The sequence below is a fragment of the Gorilla gorilla genome, chromosome 3, assembly GCF_029281585.2.
Source record: "Gorilla gorilla gorilla isolate KB3781 chromosome 3, NHGRI_mGorGor1-v2.1_pri, whole genome shotgun sequence".
Classification (NCBI taxonomy): domain Eukaryota; kingdom Metazoa; phylum Chordata; class Mammalia; order Primates; family Hominidae; genus Gorilla; species Gorilla gorilla.
Genome location: NC_073227.2, coordinates 15,817,530 through 15,840,721, shown reverse-complemented (window position 1 = coordinate 15,840,721; position 23,192 = coordinate 15,817,530). Strand labels below are relative to the sequence as shown.

Below are 23,192 nucleotides of genomic sequence, written 5' to 3'. Positions count from 1 at the left end.
CAGGTTCCAAGGCTGGCTTTTCATCATGATCCTGGAGGTGAGGAAATGTGGATTCTGAGAAAAAGATGAAGTGACGTGCTGGCAAGGGGCGGCCTCAGACCCTGCCAGTACCTTCTCACCTGGCTGCACAGGGTTGCGAAGGTGTCTGCCTCCATGTTTTCCAACAAGTCTTCTAACACGACACTGTTCTGTTGTTCCTCTCTCAAACTGGAGTGAAAATAAAATATACGTAAGTTCGGTTTTGTTATAAAGTGATACTATGAGATCACCTAGTTATTTAAATAACAAAGAAGCACACATCTAAGCCACATGATTTTAAAAATATGTCCATAGAAAGAGATGGCCAGAAAGACTGCCTTTTCTTGCCTAGGCTACTTTGCAAATAACATGTCAAGGAGGGTTCCCTAAGAAGGAGGCTCCTCGAAGTGAAAAGTTTCATGGGAGCTACAAGGAGACTTTCCTATGGCTTTACAGGGTGATCTCTGTGATGCTGCTTTGAAAACTCTGCATCAGTCCTCATGGTGATGACCAAGAAGACCGAGATCTGGGGTCTACACCCACCACTTGCCCTTGGATTGATGCAGACCCAGAACAAAAGGATGACACCTTTTCACATGAGGCTTCCTGACACCCACACGAGGGGGTCTGCTTAACACATGCCTTAGCTAATGCAAGTCGGCTTTGTGGATCTGCCTCGTGCTCTTCCTGGCTAATACACCCCAAACCTTCTGCAAGTGCAACTCAAATCAAAAGTTTGATCACAAGCCATCTCCTCCAGGAGCATATGAATACTATATGCCCTAAAATCCCAGGCTAAATCAAGCCAATGCCTTTGAGCATTTCCCTCCAACCACGCAGATGGGGCCCCCTGACAATTATTTCGATGGGACAGAACTGCACTTTGATGCATTTACACAGAAGAGCGTGATAGGATGAATGAAAATCATCTGTAATTTCACTGCCCAGAAATCACATCCACTGAAATTTGGTCTATTTCCTTCCAATTAGTGTGTGCGTGTGTTTGCAAAAATTAACCACACTGTGTATAGACTTTGCCTCCAATCCTTTCCATGTCCATTTTTTATTCACAGTGGAAAAGTATGAAGCTGTTAAAAATTGTGTTTTTCCAAGGATTCTTAATGCCACAGCCAAGGCTAAGTGCCTACTGTGAACTGAAAAACAATGCAAAGAACAACAACAACAAAAAGACTGGGGGTCTGTCTGTTTTATAATTTTACAAAAGCAGGATATAAAATACTATGCTTATGGTGAAATCGCAATAAGGCCTGTAGTCTAGTTCACTGTCTTGTGACAATGTCAATTCACATACCATGATTATGTCAGATGTTTCCAAGAAGGAAAACTGGGGGGAAGGGTACATGGCACTCTCCCTACTATCTTTGCAACTTCTTGTGAGTCTATATTTCAAAATAAAAAGTTTAAAAATATTACGTTTGGTAAAACTTCAATGATATTAAATTTAAAAAAGAAGGGCATCAGGGAAGAAAGAGTATGCTACAAAGCCAGCAGCTCGTGTTGGAGTAATGGGATGACACCTTAGGCAAGAGGGTGAGAGCCCAGGTGGGTACGGGTGGGCTGAGTTGGAGATGCCAGGTTCTCCAGGCCTGCTGGGGACTAATATCTTTGAGTGCTACAGGGCACACAGCGTACCACTGCTGATGTTGCTCCAGTAATGTCTGGCTCTTGCTCAGGGCTTGCTGCAGGGCAGTAGAGACCTGCCTTTCAGAATCCACCTCCCCAGGTTCGTTCAGAATCCCGGGCCCATCGGCCACCCACTGCTGCCAGCTCGCCAGGGCTTGCTGCTGCTGGGCCGCCTCCTGCTGCATCAGCTGGTCCTCCAGCTTCCTCTCCAACTCCTGGAGCTCCTACACAAGGAAGGGGCAGAGGGTAAGCACCACTGCACAAGGCAGGTGGGGTGGAGGACAAAATCTGACCTCCTGGGTGTCTTGCTACAAGTCTGGCATGACTCTGTCTTGCTTGGTTCCCCATCCAGCTGTGCCACATGGTGCAATGTGAGTGCACCACGATCTCTCACCCCTGTGTCACCTCCATGCCTCCACATAGGCTGTTCCCTCCACATGCAGTGCCTTTCTCTGTCTGCCTGACCAATCCCCAGTCTTCTTTCACCCCTCCGCTTAAGAAGAAACTCCTTGGTGAAGGGCTCCTCAGCGAAAGGATCCCTGAGTTCCTTGGGAGACGCAGATGCCCCCTCCTCATGTGCCCACTCACTACCCCTTGCATGCACTCCGTTTCCTGTCACCTGAAATCACTGTCCTGTGCCTTTCTGCTACAGTGTGAGCTCTTTGAGGGCAGGGCTGTGTCTCCTTCTCCCTGCCTGCAAAGTGCCTGGTGGCTGGCACCTGTCACTGCATATGGTGGGGTATCTGCATGCACCCAGCATGGATGAAAACCAGGCTGGAACACAGCAACTATGGCTAACACCACCAGTACCATCAGGGTGCCGAGCACTGCTCTGTGTACTTTTCATACGTGAATCTCACTGAACACTTACAACAATCCTTCAGAATACATACTCTTAGTTCTCTTGCTTTATAGGTAAAGAAACTGAGGCAGACAGAGTTAAATTAATTTGTCAGATGATGTAACTATTGAGTGGCAGATCCTGAATTTCAAGCCAGGCTAGCTGGCTCTGAAATTGCAGTCTTAACCACTAAGCTACATTGTCTCTCCTTGGCCAAACAGAAGTAATCTGCATTCTTAGGCCACCAGGATTAGATAATCTCACACAAGAAACTGTCCACAGCCTGCTTAGGTGGGTTGTGGGCGGAGGCAGGAGGGCCCCAGGCCTTGGAGAATGCGGGCACATTTAACCCAGTATTTACCAGATTGGTCAGTACTATAATTAGGACTGGAAGGTGGACAGGGTGTTAAATCCTAAGAGGCCTTGGTTGGACTTCACCATGGGAGGGTGGTCCTTGATCCTCCTAAATAGGTACAAAATGGTCTAATTTTCTGCAGAGAGGCCAAAGCTTGCATCAAACACTCAAAAGAGTCTCAAAGCCCCCTAAAGACTCTGAAACACTATTCAAGAACCATGACAGAAGAAAATCCGCCAGAGATAGACTGCATCTCTCTATAGCATGGACGCCATCGCACGGAGAACCTTCTATCCCACCCAAGCATTTGGGTGCTGGGCCTTCAAGAACTCCTGAGCAGGGCTCCTAGCACGCTGAGATGTGGAACTATGACCATCCCTCTCGCTGCAGCATCCCACAAGGAAACACAGCCCAGTGGAGTTCCAGCAGTGTATGCTGTCATGCTGTCAGCATGGCCAGGAGCTGGAGACAGAGACCCCACGTCTACCCAGATGCCAGCCCCAGCCCACCTCGAGAAGGGAGGGTCACACCTGAGCCTGTCTGTGTCATCAGAGGAACGGTGGAACACACAGAGCTTTTCAAGCACCAGGAGAGCCCTGGTTAGGAATGGAATATAAGGTGGAAATGTGTCCCACGGTTTATAATCTGCTGATGGTGTCCCCAAACCCCTGCACCCTTACACCTGCCTGCCACCTGGAACAACTTGAATCCAAAACTTGGTTTTGGAATTGTCTTCCCTAATAGCTGATTTCCTCACCAGATTTTAAATGCTGAGGTCAGGGACTCAGGAGCATCGTTGACATGTTCTCCTTTCTCCCCAGCAGTCAGCACAGTGCATAGCTCATCAAAGAAGAAACAGCAACAATAACAATGATGATGATGATGGGGATGACAGCAGCTGGCATTTACTGAATGCCAATATGGTGCCAGATTGTATCAGCAGATTATAAAAGTTACATGAATTAGTTTGTTTAATCTTCACAAAATAACACAAGATAGGAATTTTTCATCATCTAATTGTATGTATAAGGTAACTAAGGCAAGAGAGTATAACGAAATCTCCTGAAATCACAGAGCTGGGCAAGAGGCAGAGTCAGGGGTGATTTCAGGTGTCTCTGACTCTGGGTCCCATCACTCAGCTCTAATGCCCCTAGTAATCACTCCACAGATACCTGCTGAATGAATGAACAGATACCTAGATGTTGATGATGGATGGATGGAAGTGTGGATGGAGGGAGAGAAAAGGGAAGGAGGGGAAGAAAGACACACACAGAAACGGGGAGAGAGAGAGAGATAATAGATTGGGGGATTCAGGGGTGAATGAGACATGAAAACTCACTGTCTAGTGAGGGAGAGACTCATGTCAACAGTTGCAGAGATGGGAAATGCCATCATCTGCTTTGGGATGGAGGGTTACGGGAGCTGGAAGAGACCACCTCTGCCAGAGGGAATCATGGATGGCTTCACAGAGGAAGTAACATTTGGGTTTGTCTTAGAATATAGATAGGAGTTTGCAAGGAGGTAGAGCAGAAGCATTCTAGGCAGAGATCCTTCAAAGGGACCCATGCCTCAATGTGTCTCCAATGCTCAGGGGGCAGCAAGAAGGTCCAGGGGCTAAAATGCAGGATCTGAGAGAGGGAGTGGTGGAAGGTGGGATTTTTAAATGTAGAGCTGGGGATGGGGCTGTGAATCACCACTTTTATTTTTCAGAAACATCCCCTTGGCCACCATGCAGGGGGGTAACTAGAGTACGGAGAAAGGGAGGTAGGCAGAAATTGAGTTTAGGACAGGAACATGAGCTTTGGAGGCAGGTTTAAAGTCTGCTTTTCAGCTGTGGGACCTTGGTGAAATGATTTAACCTTCCTAAGCCTCAGCTCTTTCATCTGTAGAATGGGTATGAAAATGTCATGGGATGGACATGAGGTTTAAACACTTAGCCCACTGCTTTCGACATAATGAGAGCTCCATTGATGCTGGTTAATATCAAGGTTATTTCTGTTGCTCCGGTCTAGATACATCAGACTAGTGAAGCTGGGCAGCGAAAGGTGGAAAGCAGAAAGCTCAGGCAGAATCAACAGATGGTGGCCAGTGGTCCATAGGGAGAAAGGCAGAGGGAAGATCAGAAGATGCCGAGGCTGGGCGTGGTAGCTCACGCCTGTAACCCCAGCACTTTGGGAGGCCAAGGTGGGAGGATCACTTGAGGTCAGGAGTTCGAGACCAGCCTGGCCAACATGGTGAAGCCTTGTCTCTACTAAAAATACAAAATTAGCTGGGCATGATAGTGCATGCCTATAGTCCCAGCTACTCGGGAGGCTGGGGGAGGACAATCAATTGAACCCAGGAGGTGGAGGTTGCAGTGAGCTAAGATCACACCACTGCACACCAGCCTGGGTGACAGTGACTCTGTCTCAAAACAATAAACAAAAAAGAAGAAGAGGAAGATGCCAAGTGAGGCTTGGGAAAGTAAACACACTGCAATTTAAACTGAAATGCAAATACAGTGGGTACCATTTGTTTGGGGTCACATTATCTGTTAGGAGTAAGTCCATCCCATTTAAATTTGCCTATCATTGTCACTTGGCCTTCTGATCCAACTGAGCCTTGCATATGTTCCAATTTTGCAAAATGAGTCTAAATCTTTCATCAGATGAGGTGCACTTGATACAATTTTCTTAGGAGTAATTTCTTCCAAAGCATTCTATTTCATGCTTTTTTAATTCTCTTGAATGTTTAACAGCCTAAAAGCCCATTCCCAATAGGAAAGTGGTTTACACAGAATGAGCAAATTGCAGAATGCAAGTCTAATATCTGGAACAAAACAACAGGCTTGTCTTCATTTCAAATGCAAACTCAAATAAGAGTGTATCATATGCATTGCCTTAACACTCATTTAAGAATACGGCATCATCTGACTTATCAGCTGTTCCCCACTCAGGACACATTAACTCTCTGTTCTAAACAAACTAGAGGTAGGAGTTACTCAAAAGAGTTTTAGCATAAAATCGAAAATGTAAGTGTTGTACTCTCCAATTATTATACTAATAGAAATCAGTGTGGTCTCAAGTAAAAAGCACAACTATGTGTTTTAGGGCTGTACTGAGGGTGTTTCTTGGGCACTTAGGATGAGCAGATGAATCATGCACTGGAGGCTAAATGTCCCTGGTGTCTCACTCTGCCCCTAACTCACTAAATGACCTTGGACCTGCTCTTCCCTCTGCAGGCTCTATTAGGGCAGTGATCTGCCTCCACGCTAATCACCTCGAGTGTAACACTTGCTGTGGGCTTTGGCTAAGTACTCTGTGGAGGTTTCCTCCTATTATTAATTTGCTATGGAGTTTTATCTTGAATGGGTGTTAAATTCAATTAAAGACTGATATGGTTTGGATTTGTGTCCCCGCTTAAATCTCATCTTGAATTGTAATCCCCAGTGTTGGAGGTGAGGCCTGCTGGAAGATGACTGGACCATGGGGGTGGATCCTTCATGAATGGTTTAGCGCCATCCCTTTGGTGCTGTTCTTATGATAGTGAGTGAGTTATAGTGAGATCTGGTTGTTTAAAACTGTGTAGCACCTCCTCCATTCTCTCTTCCTTTTGCTCCAGCCAAGTAAGATGTGCCTCTTTTCCCTCTGCCTTCTGACATAATTGTAAGTTTCCTGAGGTTTCCACAGAAGCTGAGCAGATGCATCATGCTTCCTGTACAGCCTGCAGAATCATGAGCCAATTAAACCTCCTTTCCTTACAAATTACCTAGTCTCAGGTATTTCTTTATAGCAATGTGAGAACAGACTAATACAGAAAATTGGTACTGAGGAGTGGACATTTCTACAACAATACTTGAAAATGTGAAAGCAGCCTTGGAATTGGGTAACCAAAGGAGACTGGAAGAGTGTGGAGGGCTCAGAAGAAGACAGAAAGATGAGAGAAAGTTTAGAACTTTCTAGAGACTTGTTACATTGTTGTGACCAAAATGCTGATTGTGATATGGACAATGAATTCTAGGCTGAGGAGGTCTCAGATGGAGATGAGGAACTCATTGGGAACTGGAGTAAAGGTCACTTTTGCCATGCTTTAGCAAACAGACTGGTGGCATTGTGCCCCTACTCTAGAGATCTGTGGAATTTTTAATTTGAGAGTGATGATTTAGGGTATCTGCTGGAAGAAATATCTAAGCAGCAAAGCATTCAAGATGTAACCTGGCTGCTTCTAACAACCTATGTTCATATGTGTGAGCAAAGAAATGACCTGAAACTGGACCTTATATTTAAAAGGGAAGCAGAGTGTAAAAGTGTGGAAAATTTGCAGCCCACCACAGCCAAGAGAATGGGAAACAGAAGGCTTTTCAGAGAACTTCACGGCAGCCCTTTAATCACAGTCCCAGAGGCCTAGGAGGGAAGAATGGTTTCCTGGGCCAGGCCCAGTGCCCCAGTGCCCTGTGCAGCCTTGGGACCCTGCTCCCTGCATCCAGCCTCAGCTCAAAGGACCCCAGGTGCAGCTTGGACCACTGCTCAGAAGATGCAAACTGTAAGCCTTGGCAGCTTCCATGTGGTGTTAAGCCTGCAGGTGCACAGAATGAAAGAGTTGGGTCTTGGGAGCCTCCGCCTAGATTTCAGAGAATATATGGAAAAGTCACAATGTCCAGGCAGAAGCCTTCTACTGGGGCAGAGCCCTCATGGAGAACCTCTGCTAGGGCAGTGTGGATGGGAAATGTGGGGTTGGAGCCCCCCCACAGAGTCCCCATTGAGACACTGCCTAGTGGAGCTGTGATAAGGGGGCTGCTATCCTCTAGATTCTGGAATGGTAGATCCACTGACAGCTTGTATCCTGTGCCTAGAAATATTGCAGGCGCTCAACACCAGCCCTTGAGAGCAGCTGTTGGGGCTAAATCCTCCAAAGTCACAGGGGCTGAGCTGCCCAAGGCTTTGGGAGCCCATCCCTTGGACCAGCATGTTCTGAATATGAGACATGGAGTCAAAGGAGATTGTTTTGGAGCTTTAAGATTTGATGACTACCATCCTGCATTTCAGACTTGCCTGGGGCCTATAGCCCCTTTCTTTTGGCCAATTTCTCCTTTTTGGAACAGGAATGTTTACCCAATGCCTGTAACTCCATTGCATCACTGGAAGTAACTAACTTGTTTTTTAATTTATAGGCTCTTAGGTGGAATGGACTTATAATTGTCTCAGATGAGACTTTGGACTTTGGACTTTTGAGTTAATGCTGGAATGAGTTAAGACTCTAGGGGACTGTTGGGAAGGCATGATTATATTTTGAAATGTGAGAAGAACATGGTATTTGGGTGGGACTACATCTCATGTCGAATTGTAATCCCCAGTGTTGCAGGTGGAGCTTGGTGGGAGGTGACTGGATCACGGGGGTCCTGCATGAATTGTTTAGCACGATCCCTTCGGTGCTGTTCTCGTGATCGAGTTATTATGAGATCTGGTTGTTTAAAAGTGTGTGGCACCTCCCCCTACTTCTCTTCCTCCTGCTCTGGCTATGTAAGACATGCCTGCTTCCCCTTCACCTTCTACCATGATTGTTAAGTTTCCTGAGTCCTCCCCAGAAGCTGGGCAGATGCATCAGGCTTCCTGTATAGCTTGTGGAACCATGAGCCAATTAAACCTCTTTCCTTTATAAATTACCCAGTCTCAGGGTATTTCTTATAGCAATGCAAGAACAGACTAATATAAAGACATATTCTCTATATACTAAAATGATCACATGAGTCACTCCCCTTTAATTTGTTAATCAGGTGAATTTTGTAAATGGATGTTTTAATGTTAAACCAACCTTATATTTCTAGAATAAACCCAACCTGTCCATAATGTATTAATTTTTTATAGATGGCTGTATTCTGCTATTTTGTTTTCAAATGGTACATCTATGTTCACATGCAAAATTGAAGTATAATTGTTCTTTCTGGTACTGTTCATGTCTGGTTTTGGTGTTAAAGTTATCTGGCATGATAAAATGAGTTGAGGAATATTCCCTATTTTTCTAATACAAGGAATAATTCACATATGAGACTGGCAAAATACCTTAAACTTTGGCAATGCTCATCTACAAAACTACTGGAGTTGGGTGTCTTTTGTGTGGTTTGGAAGATTTTAAAGTACTGAACCAATTTCTTTCATGGCAAGAGGGTTATCAGACTTTTTTTTTCTACTTGAGCCAATTTTGGTGATTTGCATTTTTCTAGTTTTTGAATTCATTTCAGTTTTTGAATTCATCTGTATAAAGTTGTTCATAACATTCTCTTATTTTAAAAAACTCTACTGCATCTATAGTCATGTTGCTTTTTATACTCTTAATATTATTGTCTTTTATATTTTTTAATGGTTGCTCTTGCCTAGGGTTTGTATATTTTATTAGACTTTTTTCAAAAAAAAATCTCTTCACTTTATCAATTCTATGGTAGTTTTATTTTTTATTTTGTTTATGCTGTACTTCAGAAGAAACACAGTTTGTTTTTTTTTTGAGACGGAGTCTTGCTCTGTCTCACCCAGGCTGGAGTGTAGTGGCATGATCTCAGCTCCCTGCAGCCTCCACCTCCTGGGTTCAAGCGATTCTCCTGCCTTAATAAGTATAACTAAGTAAAGAATTATTAACACTGAAGTGAAAGCATGTCTATTCACAACTTAGTAGCGCTTCCCTCCCCATACTAGGGTTTCAATAAATGTGAGGGTTTTTTTCCTTATTATAAGTAATTATGATAATAATAGATAATAAATGAAATTCTAAAATCTACACATAAAAGACCTAAAATTAGTCACCAAAACAGTTATTACCATAGCTTTTGTTTTACGGATATACCTCTCACACTTTGGAAAGAATGTAGCATGTTGCGATAATGCTAATAATTAGAATTTTTAAAATAATAAATAACCCAATACACTGTTGCATTTAGGATGCTGCTAATAGGAAGATACACTGTTGTCCTCCCTAGCACAATGAAAGAAACAATACTGCCAACGAAACCATGGCACCTGCCAAGGTTCAGAGATGTTAAAATCCAAAAGGGTTGCTTCTCAGAGCAATGAAATAGAGCCATCTTTGGTTGAGAGAGTGCAAAGTACTCTCCAATAAGTCACTTCGTTTAATCCTCACCACAACCCCACAGCACAGACAGGACGGGGGTTGCAGCCTGTTTCATAGAGGAAGATGCAGAGGTAGGTACCAGAAAGAACCAGCTCTGTCCCCCTCTCCTTCCCAGCGCCTGCACTCACCCGGCTGTGTGACTCCAGGATCTGTGTGCAGGCCGACTTGGTCAGCATCTCAGATGCACTCAGCTCTTCCAGGAGCAAGTCCTGGATGCTGAGGAGGGCGGTGTAGGCCGACAGAGTCTCGGTCACCCGGGACGCCTTCTGGAACTGCAGAGCAACAAGTGACTGTGCAAAGCCTCCCTCCTGTGCCTCCATCCGCTGCACTCTCTCCCGCAGCAATTCACCTCGAACCTGGGAGGGGACAGGGATGGACCCAAACCCAGAAAGCAGTGAGTAGAGGAGGGTGGAGGAGAACAAACAGCCTTTCAGAGTTCACAGACCTGGGATTCTGAGGACCACCAAAAGTTTACAATGGAGACGCACTGGGAACCTGCAGGGAGCAACATCAGACAAGGCTGTCCCTACTTATGAAGACGCCGGGGGCTTGGGGAGCCCAGCCATCCTTCATTCCATACGTATCATCCTCAAGAGTCACCTGAGCCCATTGCTCTCCTTCTGAAAACACTTCTAAGTCTCTCCATGTCCTAGAGGATGGAAGTTCAACTCCTTAGCATGGGATCCAAGGAGCTCCCCACCCTAATCCCAGCCAAGGTTCCCCTGGACAGGTCTGGTCTGTTCTTCTGCCCCTACCCCACTCGCACATGCACAACTGGGACTGCCCTTCCCAACTGCGCACTGTGCTCTACACACCATGCGCTTTGTGTCTGTGGTTCGTGCTCTTTGCAATGATTGAAATGTCCTCCCATCCTCCCTTCCTGAAATTCTACTATTTGTCTTTTGGGTCGATAGTTCCCACTGAAGCGGTCTCACTTCTCAGTGTTTGTTTTGTTCCATGTAGGCTTCAAACCAGGTGCCCAGGGTTTACTTGACCTCAGGCAAATCATTAAGCTCTGCATGCCTATGCTTCTTCATCTATAAAGTGGAGAAAATAATTTCATCCAACACACAGAGTTTAGTTTGTTTTTTAACAAAACAGCTTACTTGAGGTATAACTTCTTTACAATAACCTGCACATATTTACAGTACACAATGTGATAAATTTTGACATGTTTCTACCCCTATGAAACCATCGCCACAACCAGGGTAGTGAACACATCCATGTTCTTGGTAATCCCACCCCCTGCCCCCCACTTAGCAACCACTAATGTGCTTTCAGTTACAATTGACGAGTCTGCATTTTCTAGTTTTTTTTTTATAAGTGGAATCATACAGTACATATTTTTTTATCTAGCTGTTTTATTTTATTTTATTTTATTTTTAGACACAGTCTCGCTCTGTCACCCAAGCTGGAGTGCAGGGGTGCAATCTTGGCTCACTGCAACCTCCACCTCCTGGGTTCAAGTGATTTTCCTGCCTCAGCCTCCTGAGTAGCTGGGATTACAGGCATGCACCACCACACCCAGCTAATTTTTGTAATTTTAGTAGAGATGGGGTTTCATCATGTTGCCCAGGCTGGTCTCGAACTCCTGGCCTCAAGTGATCTACCCACCTCAGCCTCCCAAAGTGCTGGGATTACAGGCGTGAACCACTGTGCCCAACCTGTCTAGCTGTTTTGACTGAAAATACTTATTTTGAGATTTACCTTTTACCATCTTCTTCTGGGTTGAGGATCTCTTATGCTTCCCCCTTCCCTCTCTTTGTTCCTTTATTAGCTATAGCTCTGTTTTGTTATTTTAGTGGCTGCTTTAGGGTTTATAGTACACATCTTTGACTTATCCCAGGGTACCTTCAATTGATATTATATCACTTCACATGGAGTACAAGAACCAAAAATAAAATTCTAAGCCCCCCCTCAACCATCTGAATGGACCACTCCTCTCAGCAAGGGGATTCCAAAGTCAACCTGAAAAACCAGTTCAGGCCATGAAGGGAAGGGGGAGCTGAACATGCCTCCTTATACCCTCCTTCCTTTTGGAATTTCAGATAGAACAGACTCTTTCAGTCTCATAAGAAACATTTACAATCTATTCTCTCTGAAGCCTGCCACCTGGAGGCTTCATCTGCGTGATAAAACCTTGGTCTCCACAACCCCCTTAGTGTAACCCAGATGTTCCTTTCTATTGACAATAACTCTTTCAACCAATTGCCAATCAGAAAATCTTTTAATCTAACTATGATCTGGAAGCCCCCACTTCAAGTTGTCTCACTTTTCTGGACCAAACCAATGTACATCTTACACGTATTGATTGATGTCTCATGCCTCCCTAAAATGTATAAAATCAAGCTGTGCCCCAACCACCTTGGGCACATGTCATCAAGACCTCCTCAGGCTGTGTCATGGGTGTGTCCTTAACCTTGGCAAAATAAACTTTCTAAATTGATTGAGATCTGTCTCAGATACTTTTGGCTTACACACGTTATGCTAGTTTACTTCCATTTCTTGCTTCCTGGTCTTTGTGCTATTTCTGTCACACATTTAATTGTACATACGTTATAAACGTCACACTCCTTTGTTACTATTTTCATTGAAATAAGTCAATCAATCTTTAAAATTTTCTTCTATTGAAGTGAAATGCACATAACATAAAATTTACTACTTTAAAGTCAACAATTAAGTGACATTTAGGATTGAGTAGCCCCCACCTCTATTTAGTCTGAGAACATTTTCACCACCCCTAAAGCAAAAGCAAACCCCACACCTCTTAAGCAATTATTCCCCAGTCCTCCCACCCCCAAGTCCTTGGCAACTACCAATCTTCTGTTTCTATGATTTTCCTTATTCCGGATATTTCATACAAACGGAACTACAGAAGAACAACCTTTTGTATCCGGCTTCTTTTACTTCGCAAAGTTCATCTACTTGTTGTATCAAAACTTCATTTCCTTTTTATGGCTGTATCATATTCCATTGGATGGACAATCAGTCAATTTTTGTAAGATTTTTAAAATTAAAAGACAATCTAACGTAAGTACCCATGTAGTTACCATTCCCATTGCTCATTTTTTTGTGTGGTTCTGTAGCGGGAAGAGCCGCAGACAAAACCCCTCAGACACAGAGTTAAAGAAGGAAGGGGTTTATTTGGCCAGGAGCATAGACAAGACTCCTGTCTCAACAGCTGAGCTCCCCGAGTGAGCAATTCCTGTCCCTTTTAAGGGCTCACAACTCTAAGGGGGTCCATGTGAGAGGGTCGTGATTGATTGAGCAAGCAGGGGGTACGAGACAGGGGGCTGCACACACCGGTAATTAGAAAGGAACGGAACAGGACAGGGATCTTCACAGTGCCTTTTTTATGCACATAACCAATTAGATCAGGGGTCAATCTTTAACTACCAGGCCCAGGGTGTGGCGCTGGGCTGTCTGCTTGTGGATTTCATTTCTGCCTTTCAGTTTTTACTTCTTCTTTCTTTGGAGGCAGAAATTGGGCATAAGACAATATGAGGGGTGGTCTCCTCCCTTAGTTCTAGATTTCTATCTGTTATGAAAATCCTTCTGCCTGATTTCCTATAACATTTCTTGCAGTATGAATCTCCTAGTAAGGAAAACTTTCAGCATTGTAAGTCTAAAAAAACTTATTTCACCTTCATTCTTGAAAGATATATTTTCCGAAGAAAGAATTTTAGGTGGCAGTTTTCCTCGTTGTTTTGAAGACATTGCTCCATGGTCTTCTCACTTGCATTATTTGAAATGAGAAATCGGCTGTCAACCTGCTCTTTGCTTTGTAAGGTACATAATGTATCTTCTTCCTTTAGTTGCTTTTAAGATTTTCTCTTTATCAATGGTTTGGAGCAATTTGATTATGATGCACCTTGGAAAAATTTTCCTCAAGTTTCTTATGCTTGGGATTCACTGAGCTTCTTAAATCTGTGAGTTTATAGTTGTCATCAAATTAGGCAAAATTTTAGCCGTTAATTCTTCCAATATGTTTTCATCCCTCTTTTTCTCTCTCCTCTTCTCCAGGAATTCCAATTACTCACACATTAGGCCGCCTGAAGTTGTCTCATGGCTCACTGGTACTCTGTTCACTTTTCTCTGTTTTCATTTTAGAAAGTTTCTATTGCTATATCTTCAAGCTAACTAATTTTTTTCTGCAATGTCTAATCTGCTGTTAATTCTCACACATGTGTGTGTGTGTGTGTATATTCAAATCAAACTTCTAGAGAACAAAAATATGTGTGGTATAGATGTAAATATAGACATATAGATATATCTTTTTACATCTTCCATATCTATACTTAACCATTTTTGAACATATTAAACACAATTATAATGACTGTTTTACCCCATTTATGCTGGAGGTTGCCATTTTTTGTCTGTGAAAAATCAGAACTTGGTGATGCCCTTGAGCGGAACAATATAAATAACTCCCACAAGCTTAGCATTCCAATAATGGAACACTAGGCATAAATGCCATTCTCTGTCAATTCTAACATCTGTGTCAGTTCTGGATTGGTTTCAATTGATTGATTTTTCTCCTCATGAGGAGTTATATTTTCCTGTTTGTCTCATGCCTGGTACTTTTTAACTGAACTACAGACATTGTAAATTCTACCTTGTTGGGTCCTGGATATTTTTGTGTTTCTATAATTATTCAGCTTTGTTCTGAGATGCAGTTAAGCTACTTGGAAACAGGCTAACCTTTTGGGTTATGTTTTTAAGCTCTTTTATGTGGGACTAGCATAGGGCTCATTATTTCCATTGCTGAAGCAAGACCTTTTTGAGTATTATATTTGATGTCCTCTGAATTGAGGCTTTCTAGTTTGGCTGGAAGGAACTGTCACTATCCCCAACCTGGTGTAAATGCTGAGTACTCTTCTCTCTAAGTATTTTGGGTGGTCTTTCCCCTAGCTTTGAGCAATTTTCTTCCATGGAAGTGTTGCGCAGGTCTCAGCAGAATACTCAAGAGGACCCAGTAGACACCTCTGGAGTTTTCTCTGTGCAGCTCTTTCTTCTCTGGGATTCTGTCCTGTGAAATCTAACTGACTTGGCTTCCCCAAATTCTTAGCTTTGTCTCTTTTACTCAAAGGGTCTACCATAGTAGACCTGCTGGGTTCCTTCTTGCTGTGCCTCAGCCTGGAAACCCTTTTAGGGCAGTAAGCTGGGACAATGACGGGGTGAGTTCCTTTATTTTTTATTTCTTAGGGATCAGTTTTGTCTGCTGTCCAGTGTCCTGAAAATCACTGTTCCATAGATTTTGTTTGTTTTGTTTTAGGTAAGGAGTAATTCTGATACTTTTTATTCTGTCTTGGTCACAAGCAAAAGTCCCTCATAGGGTTATTCTGATTATTAATAATCTAATACTGTTAAGTTCTCAGAACAGTGCCTGACACATTGGAGTGTTTAACAAATGTTGCCGTTGTTGTCCTTGTTGGTGGTGCTGGTGTTAATACTCTTATTAGCTAAGGTGGAATATGGTGGGTTCCATAAGGGAGGTCTGTATATGGTGCTATGTGGTTTAGAGAAAAGAGAAGGTGGAGGGGTCAGGGAAAGTCATGACAATATTGGCATTTGAAGCAGATACTGAAGGATCCAGGCATTCAGGAAGAGGAACAGCATGACCACAGGCACTGAGGCAGGGGGCCCTACAGAGACTTGTGAGGCTGAATTAGATAAAAGCTAAGAGGGAAAATGGGAGATGAAGCCGTAAAGGTGTGGGGGAGAAGAACCCATACTGCAGAGGCCGTGAACTGTCAGGGACAAGAAGGCAGAGCTTCCCCTCAGACAGTGAGAAGGGCAAGAGAGCTGGATGTCCCTGAAGAGGAAAAAGTTGAGTCACAGGCAAGGCATGGCAAGAATTAGGTAAGAGGTGATCAATAAAAATAAAATTCTAAGCCCCCTAACTGACTGAATGGGCCTCCTGTTGGCCAAGGAGACCCCAGAAAAACCTTGGAAGTTGAGTTCCCAGCCATAATGGGATGGGAGGTTAGACACACCTTGCTACACCCCCTCCCTCACTAACCATCATTAGGTTTTCTTCCCTAAGCACTAAACAGAAACCAGCTCTTCCAAAAGACTCCACCACGATATCAACCAACTGCCTGACACTGCCCTTCCTTTTTGCTGTTTTGACAAAGCAACCAACCAGCATTCCTTCCGGATAACACACACTGACCACAGAGTGGTTCTGGACAGTCTATGGAGGATGCTCAGTGAGGGTTTTAGTGTCCTCTTCTTCACATTTTGATGTCAGAAGGTAGAAAACACCACCCTTAGATCATGCTAGCACCACCATTTTTTTGTACATGGGACCTGTATTAGTCCATATTTATGCTGCTATAAAGAACTGCCTAAGAGTGAGTAATTTATAAAGAAAAGAGATTTAATTGCCTCCCCAGCCCTCAGGAAACTTATAGTCATGGCAGAAGGGGAAGCAAACACATCCTTCTTCACATGGCAGCAGCAAGAAGTGCCAAGCAAAAGGGGGAAAAGCCCCTTACAAAACAATCAGATCTCAGGAGAACTCACTCACTATCACGAGAACAGCATGAGGGTAACTGCCCCCATGATTAAGTTACCTCTCACTAGGTCCTTCCAATGACACACATGGGGATTATGTAAACTACAATTCAAGACGAGACTGGGTGGAGACACAGGACCCATGAAGGGGCATGAAGCTCAATGACACTTGTGCATGTTTCTCCTTTCATAAATATTCATGACTCCTCCTATAGCTTATTAAATATATATATTAAGCCACCCTATTTAGCATAAATTCCTGTTTCCTTTACCCCTTTCTCTCAGTGCCTGTTTTCAGCTTCTAACCAGAGGCTATGCTTCCTAGCCCGTCAGAAGGGCCACCCTGCAGGCTACAACCCATTATGAGAAATAAAGGTCTCCTTCCCGAATTTATGAACAACATCATGCTTCAGCTGACAGAAGTCTTCCTTATTACACGCCTGCCATGCGCTAGGGTTTCCATGTTATCCTTGTGTGGTCTCCATCTTCCCCTCTTGGGTGGGTGGGTGGTGGTCCAAGTGTCCCATAAGACCCAGACCCCTGCAGAGGTGCAGAGCAGAGGGCAGAATGAGATGGCCGTAAGGGAAAGCTGAAGATTTATTTATGTAAATGCATGCATAAATGTGGGTGAAGTGTGAAGCCTTTTGTATATACTATATGAACAACATGGACAGTGAAATTAAAAAGAAAAAAAAAAAGCTTCTCCAAAATTCTTTTTTCTTTGGAAAGCTTAGTTTGTTAGTTCCAGCACCATGAGAATGTGTCTCTAGAGGGTTTTAATCCTTTGTCTAGAAGAAATCCTGGGAAACAACACAGATTTGCATTTCTATGAGGTATTAATGGCAGGCTTCATTAAATATTCAAGCCACTGAGAACAATACAAATTCATTTGCAAAATGATATGCTGCTAAATACTCTTTAAAGGAGAAGTTCAAACAACTTCCTTACTACTTTTCCCTGACAACATGTGGATTTCAAAGGAAAAGTTTTTTCTATGCATTATAATGTCCTTTAAACATATAATAAAGTCTACCTGTGTCAACCAGCAGAGAGTTAATGGGATTCTAAAGAGTTTAATAACTCACACCTCTCCTTGCCCAAGTTTGGAAACAAATACAACTAGATGCAAGAGTGAGCTAGCTAGGTGCCTAATGTCAGCTTTCATATTGATGAAAACTAGATTGGAGAATGTGGCTCACATCGGTATCCAAACAAATTCACAACCCCCAAGAGCAGGCCTCCTTACCAAATTCATCACTTAAAAAACAGATAAGAGGGGCTTCCTACAGGAATGCTGGCTCCCAGAGAGGAGGAGGCTGAGCTGAACCTGTCCCATTCCTTCTTTAATCACAAATGCCCTCCTTGGAGAAAAGTGGGCCAAGGGATGGAGAATCTAGCAGTGCCACTAGCAACAACCTCCAGTGGCAAAAGAGGCATTGAGAGAGGTCTTATTGTTACAGTAGGTAACTAGGCAGACGTGAGCAGGGCAGAAGAGAGCCCCGCCAAATACCAGGAATGTCAGGTGGCCATCAGGTGATGGTCAAGTGGTTGTTAACTGCCTCTTTAAAATAATAATTGGTTGCAGCTGGTGCCAGGGAACAGCAGTCTCCTAACAGATAGTAAAAACCTGAAACTGGTGATCAGCAGCTTCCCCATAAGAACTCAGGAGCTGGGCAAGTGGGCTCACACATGTGCATTAAGAGGCAAAATGGCAGAGTACAACTAGAATATCATCTAGGAACATTCTACTGGTAAGGAAGAACGCCTCAAGTGAGCATGTGCACAACTTCTGTAAAAACACTGCATATGTGGATCCTCCCAAGTGCTGGCAGGTCACTGTGCATGTGAACAGCCCGCCCCAAGGGAAGAAACAAGGGATGTGATATAGTTTGGTTGTGTCCCCACCCAAATCTCATCTTGAACTGTAGTTCTCATAATCTCCATGTGTCATAGGAGGTAACTGAATCATGGGGGTGATTACCTCTGTGCTGTTCTCCTGAGAGTCAGTGAGTTCTCATGAGATCTGATGGTTTTATAAGGGATTTTTCTCCCTCTTTGCTCTGTACTTCTCCTTGCTGCTGCCATATGAAGAAGGATATGTTTGCTTCCCACTTCTGCCATGATTGTAAGTTTCTTGAGGTCTCCCCAGCCCTGTGGAACCATGAATCAATTAAACCTCTTTCCATTATAAATCACCCAGTCTCAGGTATGTCCTTATACTAGTGTGACAATGGACTAATACAGGATGCAACCCTCCAGAAGTATGCGAATGTATAAAACCTCAAGTCAAAAGTTAAGCTGTGCAGTTGGTCTCTCAAGGCACCTGCCTGCCCTTCTTTCAAGTGTGCGTTACTTCCTTTTCTTCCTGCTCTAAAGCTTTTCAATAAACATTTACTCCTGTTTGAAAACTTGCCTCAGTTTCTTTCTGTCTTATGCTCCTTGGTTAAATTCTTTCTTCTTAGGAGGCGAGAATTAAAGTTGCCACAGATTCGTACAGATTTGCTGCTGGTAACATTATCAAGAAACTTGCATCCAAACATTGGGAGAATAAGGCTAAAGAAACACTGCTGAAATATAAATGTGCATTTGAAGATTCCCATTCTAGGGGGTGGAGCAAAGATGGCCGAATAGGAACAGCTCCAGTCTACAGCTCCCAGCGTGAACGACGCAGAAGATGGTTGATTTCTGCATTTCCATCTGAGGTACCGGGTTCATCTCACTAGGGAATGCCAGACAGTGGGCACAGGACAGTGGGTACAGTGCACCGCGCGTGAGCCAAAGCAGGGCGAGGCATTGCCTCACTCGGGAAGCGCAAGGGGTAAGGGAGTTCCCTTTCCTAGTCAAAGAAAGGGGTGACAGACGGCACCTGGAAAATCGGGTCACTCAGACCCTAACACTGCGCTTTTCCCACAGGCTTAAAAAACGGCACACCAGGAGATTATATCCCGCACCTGGCTTGGAGGGTCCTATGCCCACGGAGTCTCGCTGATTGCTAGCACAGCAGTCTGAGATCAAACTGCAAGGCAGCAGCGAAGCTGGGGGAGGGTCATCCACCATTGCCCAGGCTTGCTTAGGTAAACAAAGCACCCAGGAAGCTTGAACTGGGCGGAGCCCACCACATCTCAAGGAGGTCTGCCTGCCTCTGTAGGCTCCACCTCTGGCGGCAGGGCACAGACAAACAAAAAGACAGCAGTAACCTCTGCAGGCTTATATGTCCCTGTCTGACAGCTTTGAACAGAGCAGTGGTTCTCCCAGCACACCGCTGGAGATCTGAGAACGGGCAGACTGCCTCCTCAAGTGGGTCCCTGACCCCTGACCCCCGAGCAGCCTAACTGGGAGGCACCCCCCAGTAGGGGCAGAATGACACCACACACGGCCGGGTACTCCTCTGAGACAAAACTTCCAGAGGAACGATCAGACAGCAGCATTTGCGGTTCATGAAAATCCACTGTTATGCAGCCACCGCTGCTAGTACCCAGGCAAACAGGGTCTGGAGTGGACCTCTAGCAAACTCCAACAGACCTGCAGCTGAGGATCTTGTCTGTTAGAAGGAAAACTAACAAACAGAAAGGACATCCACACCAAAAACCCATCTGTACATCACCATCATCAAAGACCAAAAGTAGATAAAACCACAAAGATGGAGAAAAAACAGAGCAGAAAAACGAAACTCTAAAACGCAGAGCGCCTCTCCTCCTCCAAAGGAACGCAGCTCCTCACCAGCAATGGAACAAAGCTGGAGGGAGATGACTTGGACGAGTTGAGAGAAGAAGGCTTCAGACGATCAAACTACACCAAGCTACAGGAAGAAATTCAAACCGAAGGCAAAGAAGTTGAAAACCGAAAAAAATTTAGACGAATGTATAACTAGAATAACCAATACACACAAGTGCTTAAAGGAGCTGATGGAGCTGAAAGCCAAGGCGAGAGAACTACGTGAAGAATGCAGAAGCCTCAGGAGCCGATGCGATCAACTGGAAGAACGGCTATCGGTGATGGAAGATGAAATGAATGAAATGAAGCCAGAAGGGAAGTTTAGAGAAAAAAGAATAAAAAGAAACGAACAAAGCCTCCAAGAAATATGGGACTATGTGAAAAGACCAAATCTACGTCTGATTGGTGTACCTGAAAGTGACGGGGAGAATGGAACCAAGTTGGAAAACACTCTGCAGGATATCATCCAGGAGAACTTCCCCAATCTAGCAAGGCAGGCCAACATTCAGATTCAGGAAATACAGAGAACACCACCAAGATACTCCTCGAGAAGAGCAACTCCAAGACACACAATTGTCAGATTCACCAAAGTTGAAATGAAGGAAAAAATGTTAAGGGCAGCCAGAGAGAAAGGTCGGGTTACCCACAAAGGGAAGCCCATCAGACTATCAGCAGATCTCTCGGCAGAAACTCTACAAGCCAGAAGAGAGCGGGGGTCAATATTCAACATTCTTAAAGAAAAGAATTTTCAACCTAGAATTTCATATCCAGCCAAACTAAGCTTCATAAGTGAAGGAGAAATAAAATACTTTACAGACAAGCAAATGCTCAGAGATTGTGTCACCACCAGGCCTGCCCTAAAAGAGCTCTTGAATGAAGCACTAAACATGGAAAGGAACAACCAGTACCAGCCACTGCAAAATCATGCCAAATTGTAAAGACCGTTGAGGCTAGGAAGAAACTGCATCAACTAAAGAGCAAAATAACCAGCTAACATCATCATGACAGGATCAAATTCACACGTGACAATATTAACTTTAAATGTAAATGGACTAAATGCTCCAATTAAAAGACACAGACTGGCAAATTTGATAAAGAGTCAAGACCCATCAGTGTGCTGTATTCAGGAAACCCATCTCACGTGCAGAGACACACATAGGCTCAAAATAAAACGATGGAGAAAGATCTACCAAGCATATGGAAAATAAAAAAAGGCAGGGGTTGCAATCCTAGTCTCTGATAAAACAGAATTTAAACCAACAAAGATCAAAAGAGACAAAGAAGGCCATCACATAATGGTAAAGGGATCAATTCGACAAGAAGAGCTAACTATCCTAAATATATATGCACCCAATACAGGAGCACCAAGATTCATAAAGCAAGTCCTCAGTGACCTACAAAGAGACTTAGACTCCCACACAATAACAATGGGAGACTTTAACACCCCACTGTCCACATTAGACAGATCAACGAGACAGAAAGTTAACAAGGATACCCAGGAACTGAACTCAGCTCTGCACCAAGCGGACCTAATAGACATCTACAGAACTCTCCACCCCAAATCAACAGAATATACATTTTTCTCAGGACCACACCACACCTACTCCAAAATTGACCACATAGTTGGAAGTAAAGCTCTCCTCAGCACATATAAAAGATCAGACATTATAACAAACTGTCTCTCAGACCACGGTGCAATCAAACTAGAACTCAGGATTAAGAAACTCATGCAAAACCGCTCAACTACATGGAAACTGAACAACCTGCTCCTGAATGACTACTGGGTACATAATGAAATGAAGGCAGAAATAAAGATGTTCTTTGAAACCAATGAGAACAAAGACACAACATACCAGAATCTCTGGGACACATTCAAAGCAGTGTGTAGAGGGAAACTTATAGCACTAAACGCCCACAAGAGAAAGCAGGAAAGATCCAAAATTGACACCCTAACATCACAATTAAAAGAACTACAGAAGTAAGAGCAAACACATTCAAAAGCTAGCAGAAGGCAAGAAATAACTAAAATCAGAGCAGAACTGAAGGAAATAGAGACAAAAAAAACCCTTCAAAAAATTAATGAATCCAGGAGCTGGTTTTTTGAAAGGATCAACAAAATTGATAGACTTCTAGCAAGACTAATAAAGAAGAAAAGAGAGAAGAATCAAATACACGCAATAAAAAATGATAAAGGGGATATCACCACCGATCCCACAGAAATACAAACTACCATCAGAGAATACTACAAACACCTCTACGCAAATAAACTAGAAAATCTAGAAGAAATGGATAAATTCCTCAACACATTCACCCTCCCAAGACTACACCAGGAAGAAGTTGAAATCTCGGAATAGACTAATAACAGGCTCTGAAACTGTGGCAATAATCAATAGCTTACCAACCAAAAAGAGTCCAGGACCAGATGGATTCACAGCCGAATTCTACCAGAGGTACAAGGAGGAACCAGTACCATTCCTTCTCAAACTATTTCTATCAATAGAAAAAGAGGGAATCCTCCCTAACTCATTTTATGAGGCCAGCATCATCCTGATACCAAAGCCGGGCAGAGACACAACCAAGAAAGAGAATTTTAGACCAATATCCTTGATGAACATTGATGCAGAAATCCTCAGTAAAATACTGGCAAACCAAATCCAGCAGCACATCAAAAAGCTTATCCACCATGATCAAGTGGGCTTCATCCCTGGGATGGAAGGCTGGTTCAATATACGCAAATCAATAAATGTAATCCAGCATATAAACAGAACCAAAGACAAAAACCACACGATTATCTCAATAGATGCAGAAAAGGCCTTTGACAAAATTCAACAACCCTTCATGCTAAAAACTCTCAATAAATTAGGTATTGATGGGACGTATCTCAAAATAATAAGAGCTATCTATGACAAACCCACAGCCAATATCATGCTGAATGGGCAAAAACTGGAAACATTCCCTTTGAAAACTGGCACAAGACAGGGATGCCCTCTCTCACCACTCCTA

General features: G+C 43.6%; 1 protein-coding gene across 2 annotated transcripts in view; it reads right to left on the bottom strand.

Moving 5' to 3' along the window:
• EVC2 (EvC ciliary complex subunit 2) overlaps nt 1-23,192 on the bottom strand; it is a 146,901-nt gene that overhangs the window by 12,723 nt on the left and 110,986 nt on the right. For both annotated transcript variants that reach the window (XM_004038385.4, XM_004038384.5), the window contains exons 17-19: nt 10,085-10,312; nt 1,672-1,886; nt 120-207 (exon numbers count right to left, since the gene is read on the bottom strand). In XM_004038385.4, coding sequence (XP_004038433.4) covers nt 120-207; nt 1,672-1,886; nt 10,085-10,312 — 531 coding nt within the window. The remainder of the gene's footprint in view (nt 1-119; nt 208-1,671; nt 1,887-10,084; nt 10,313-23,192) is intronic.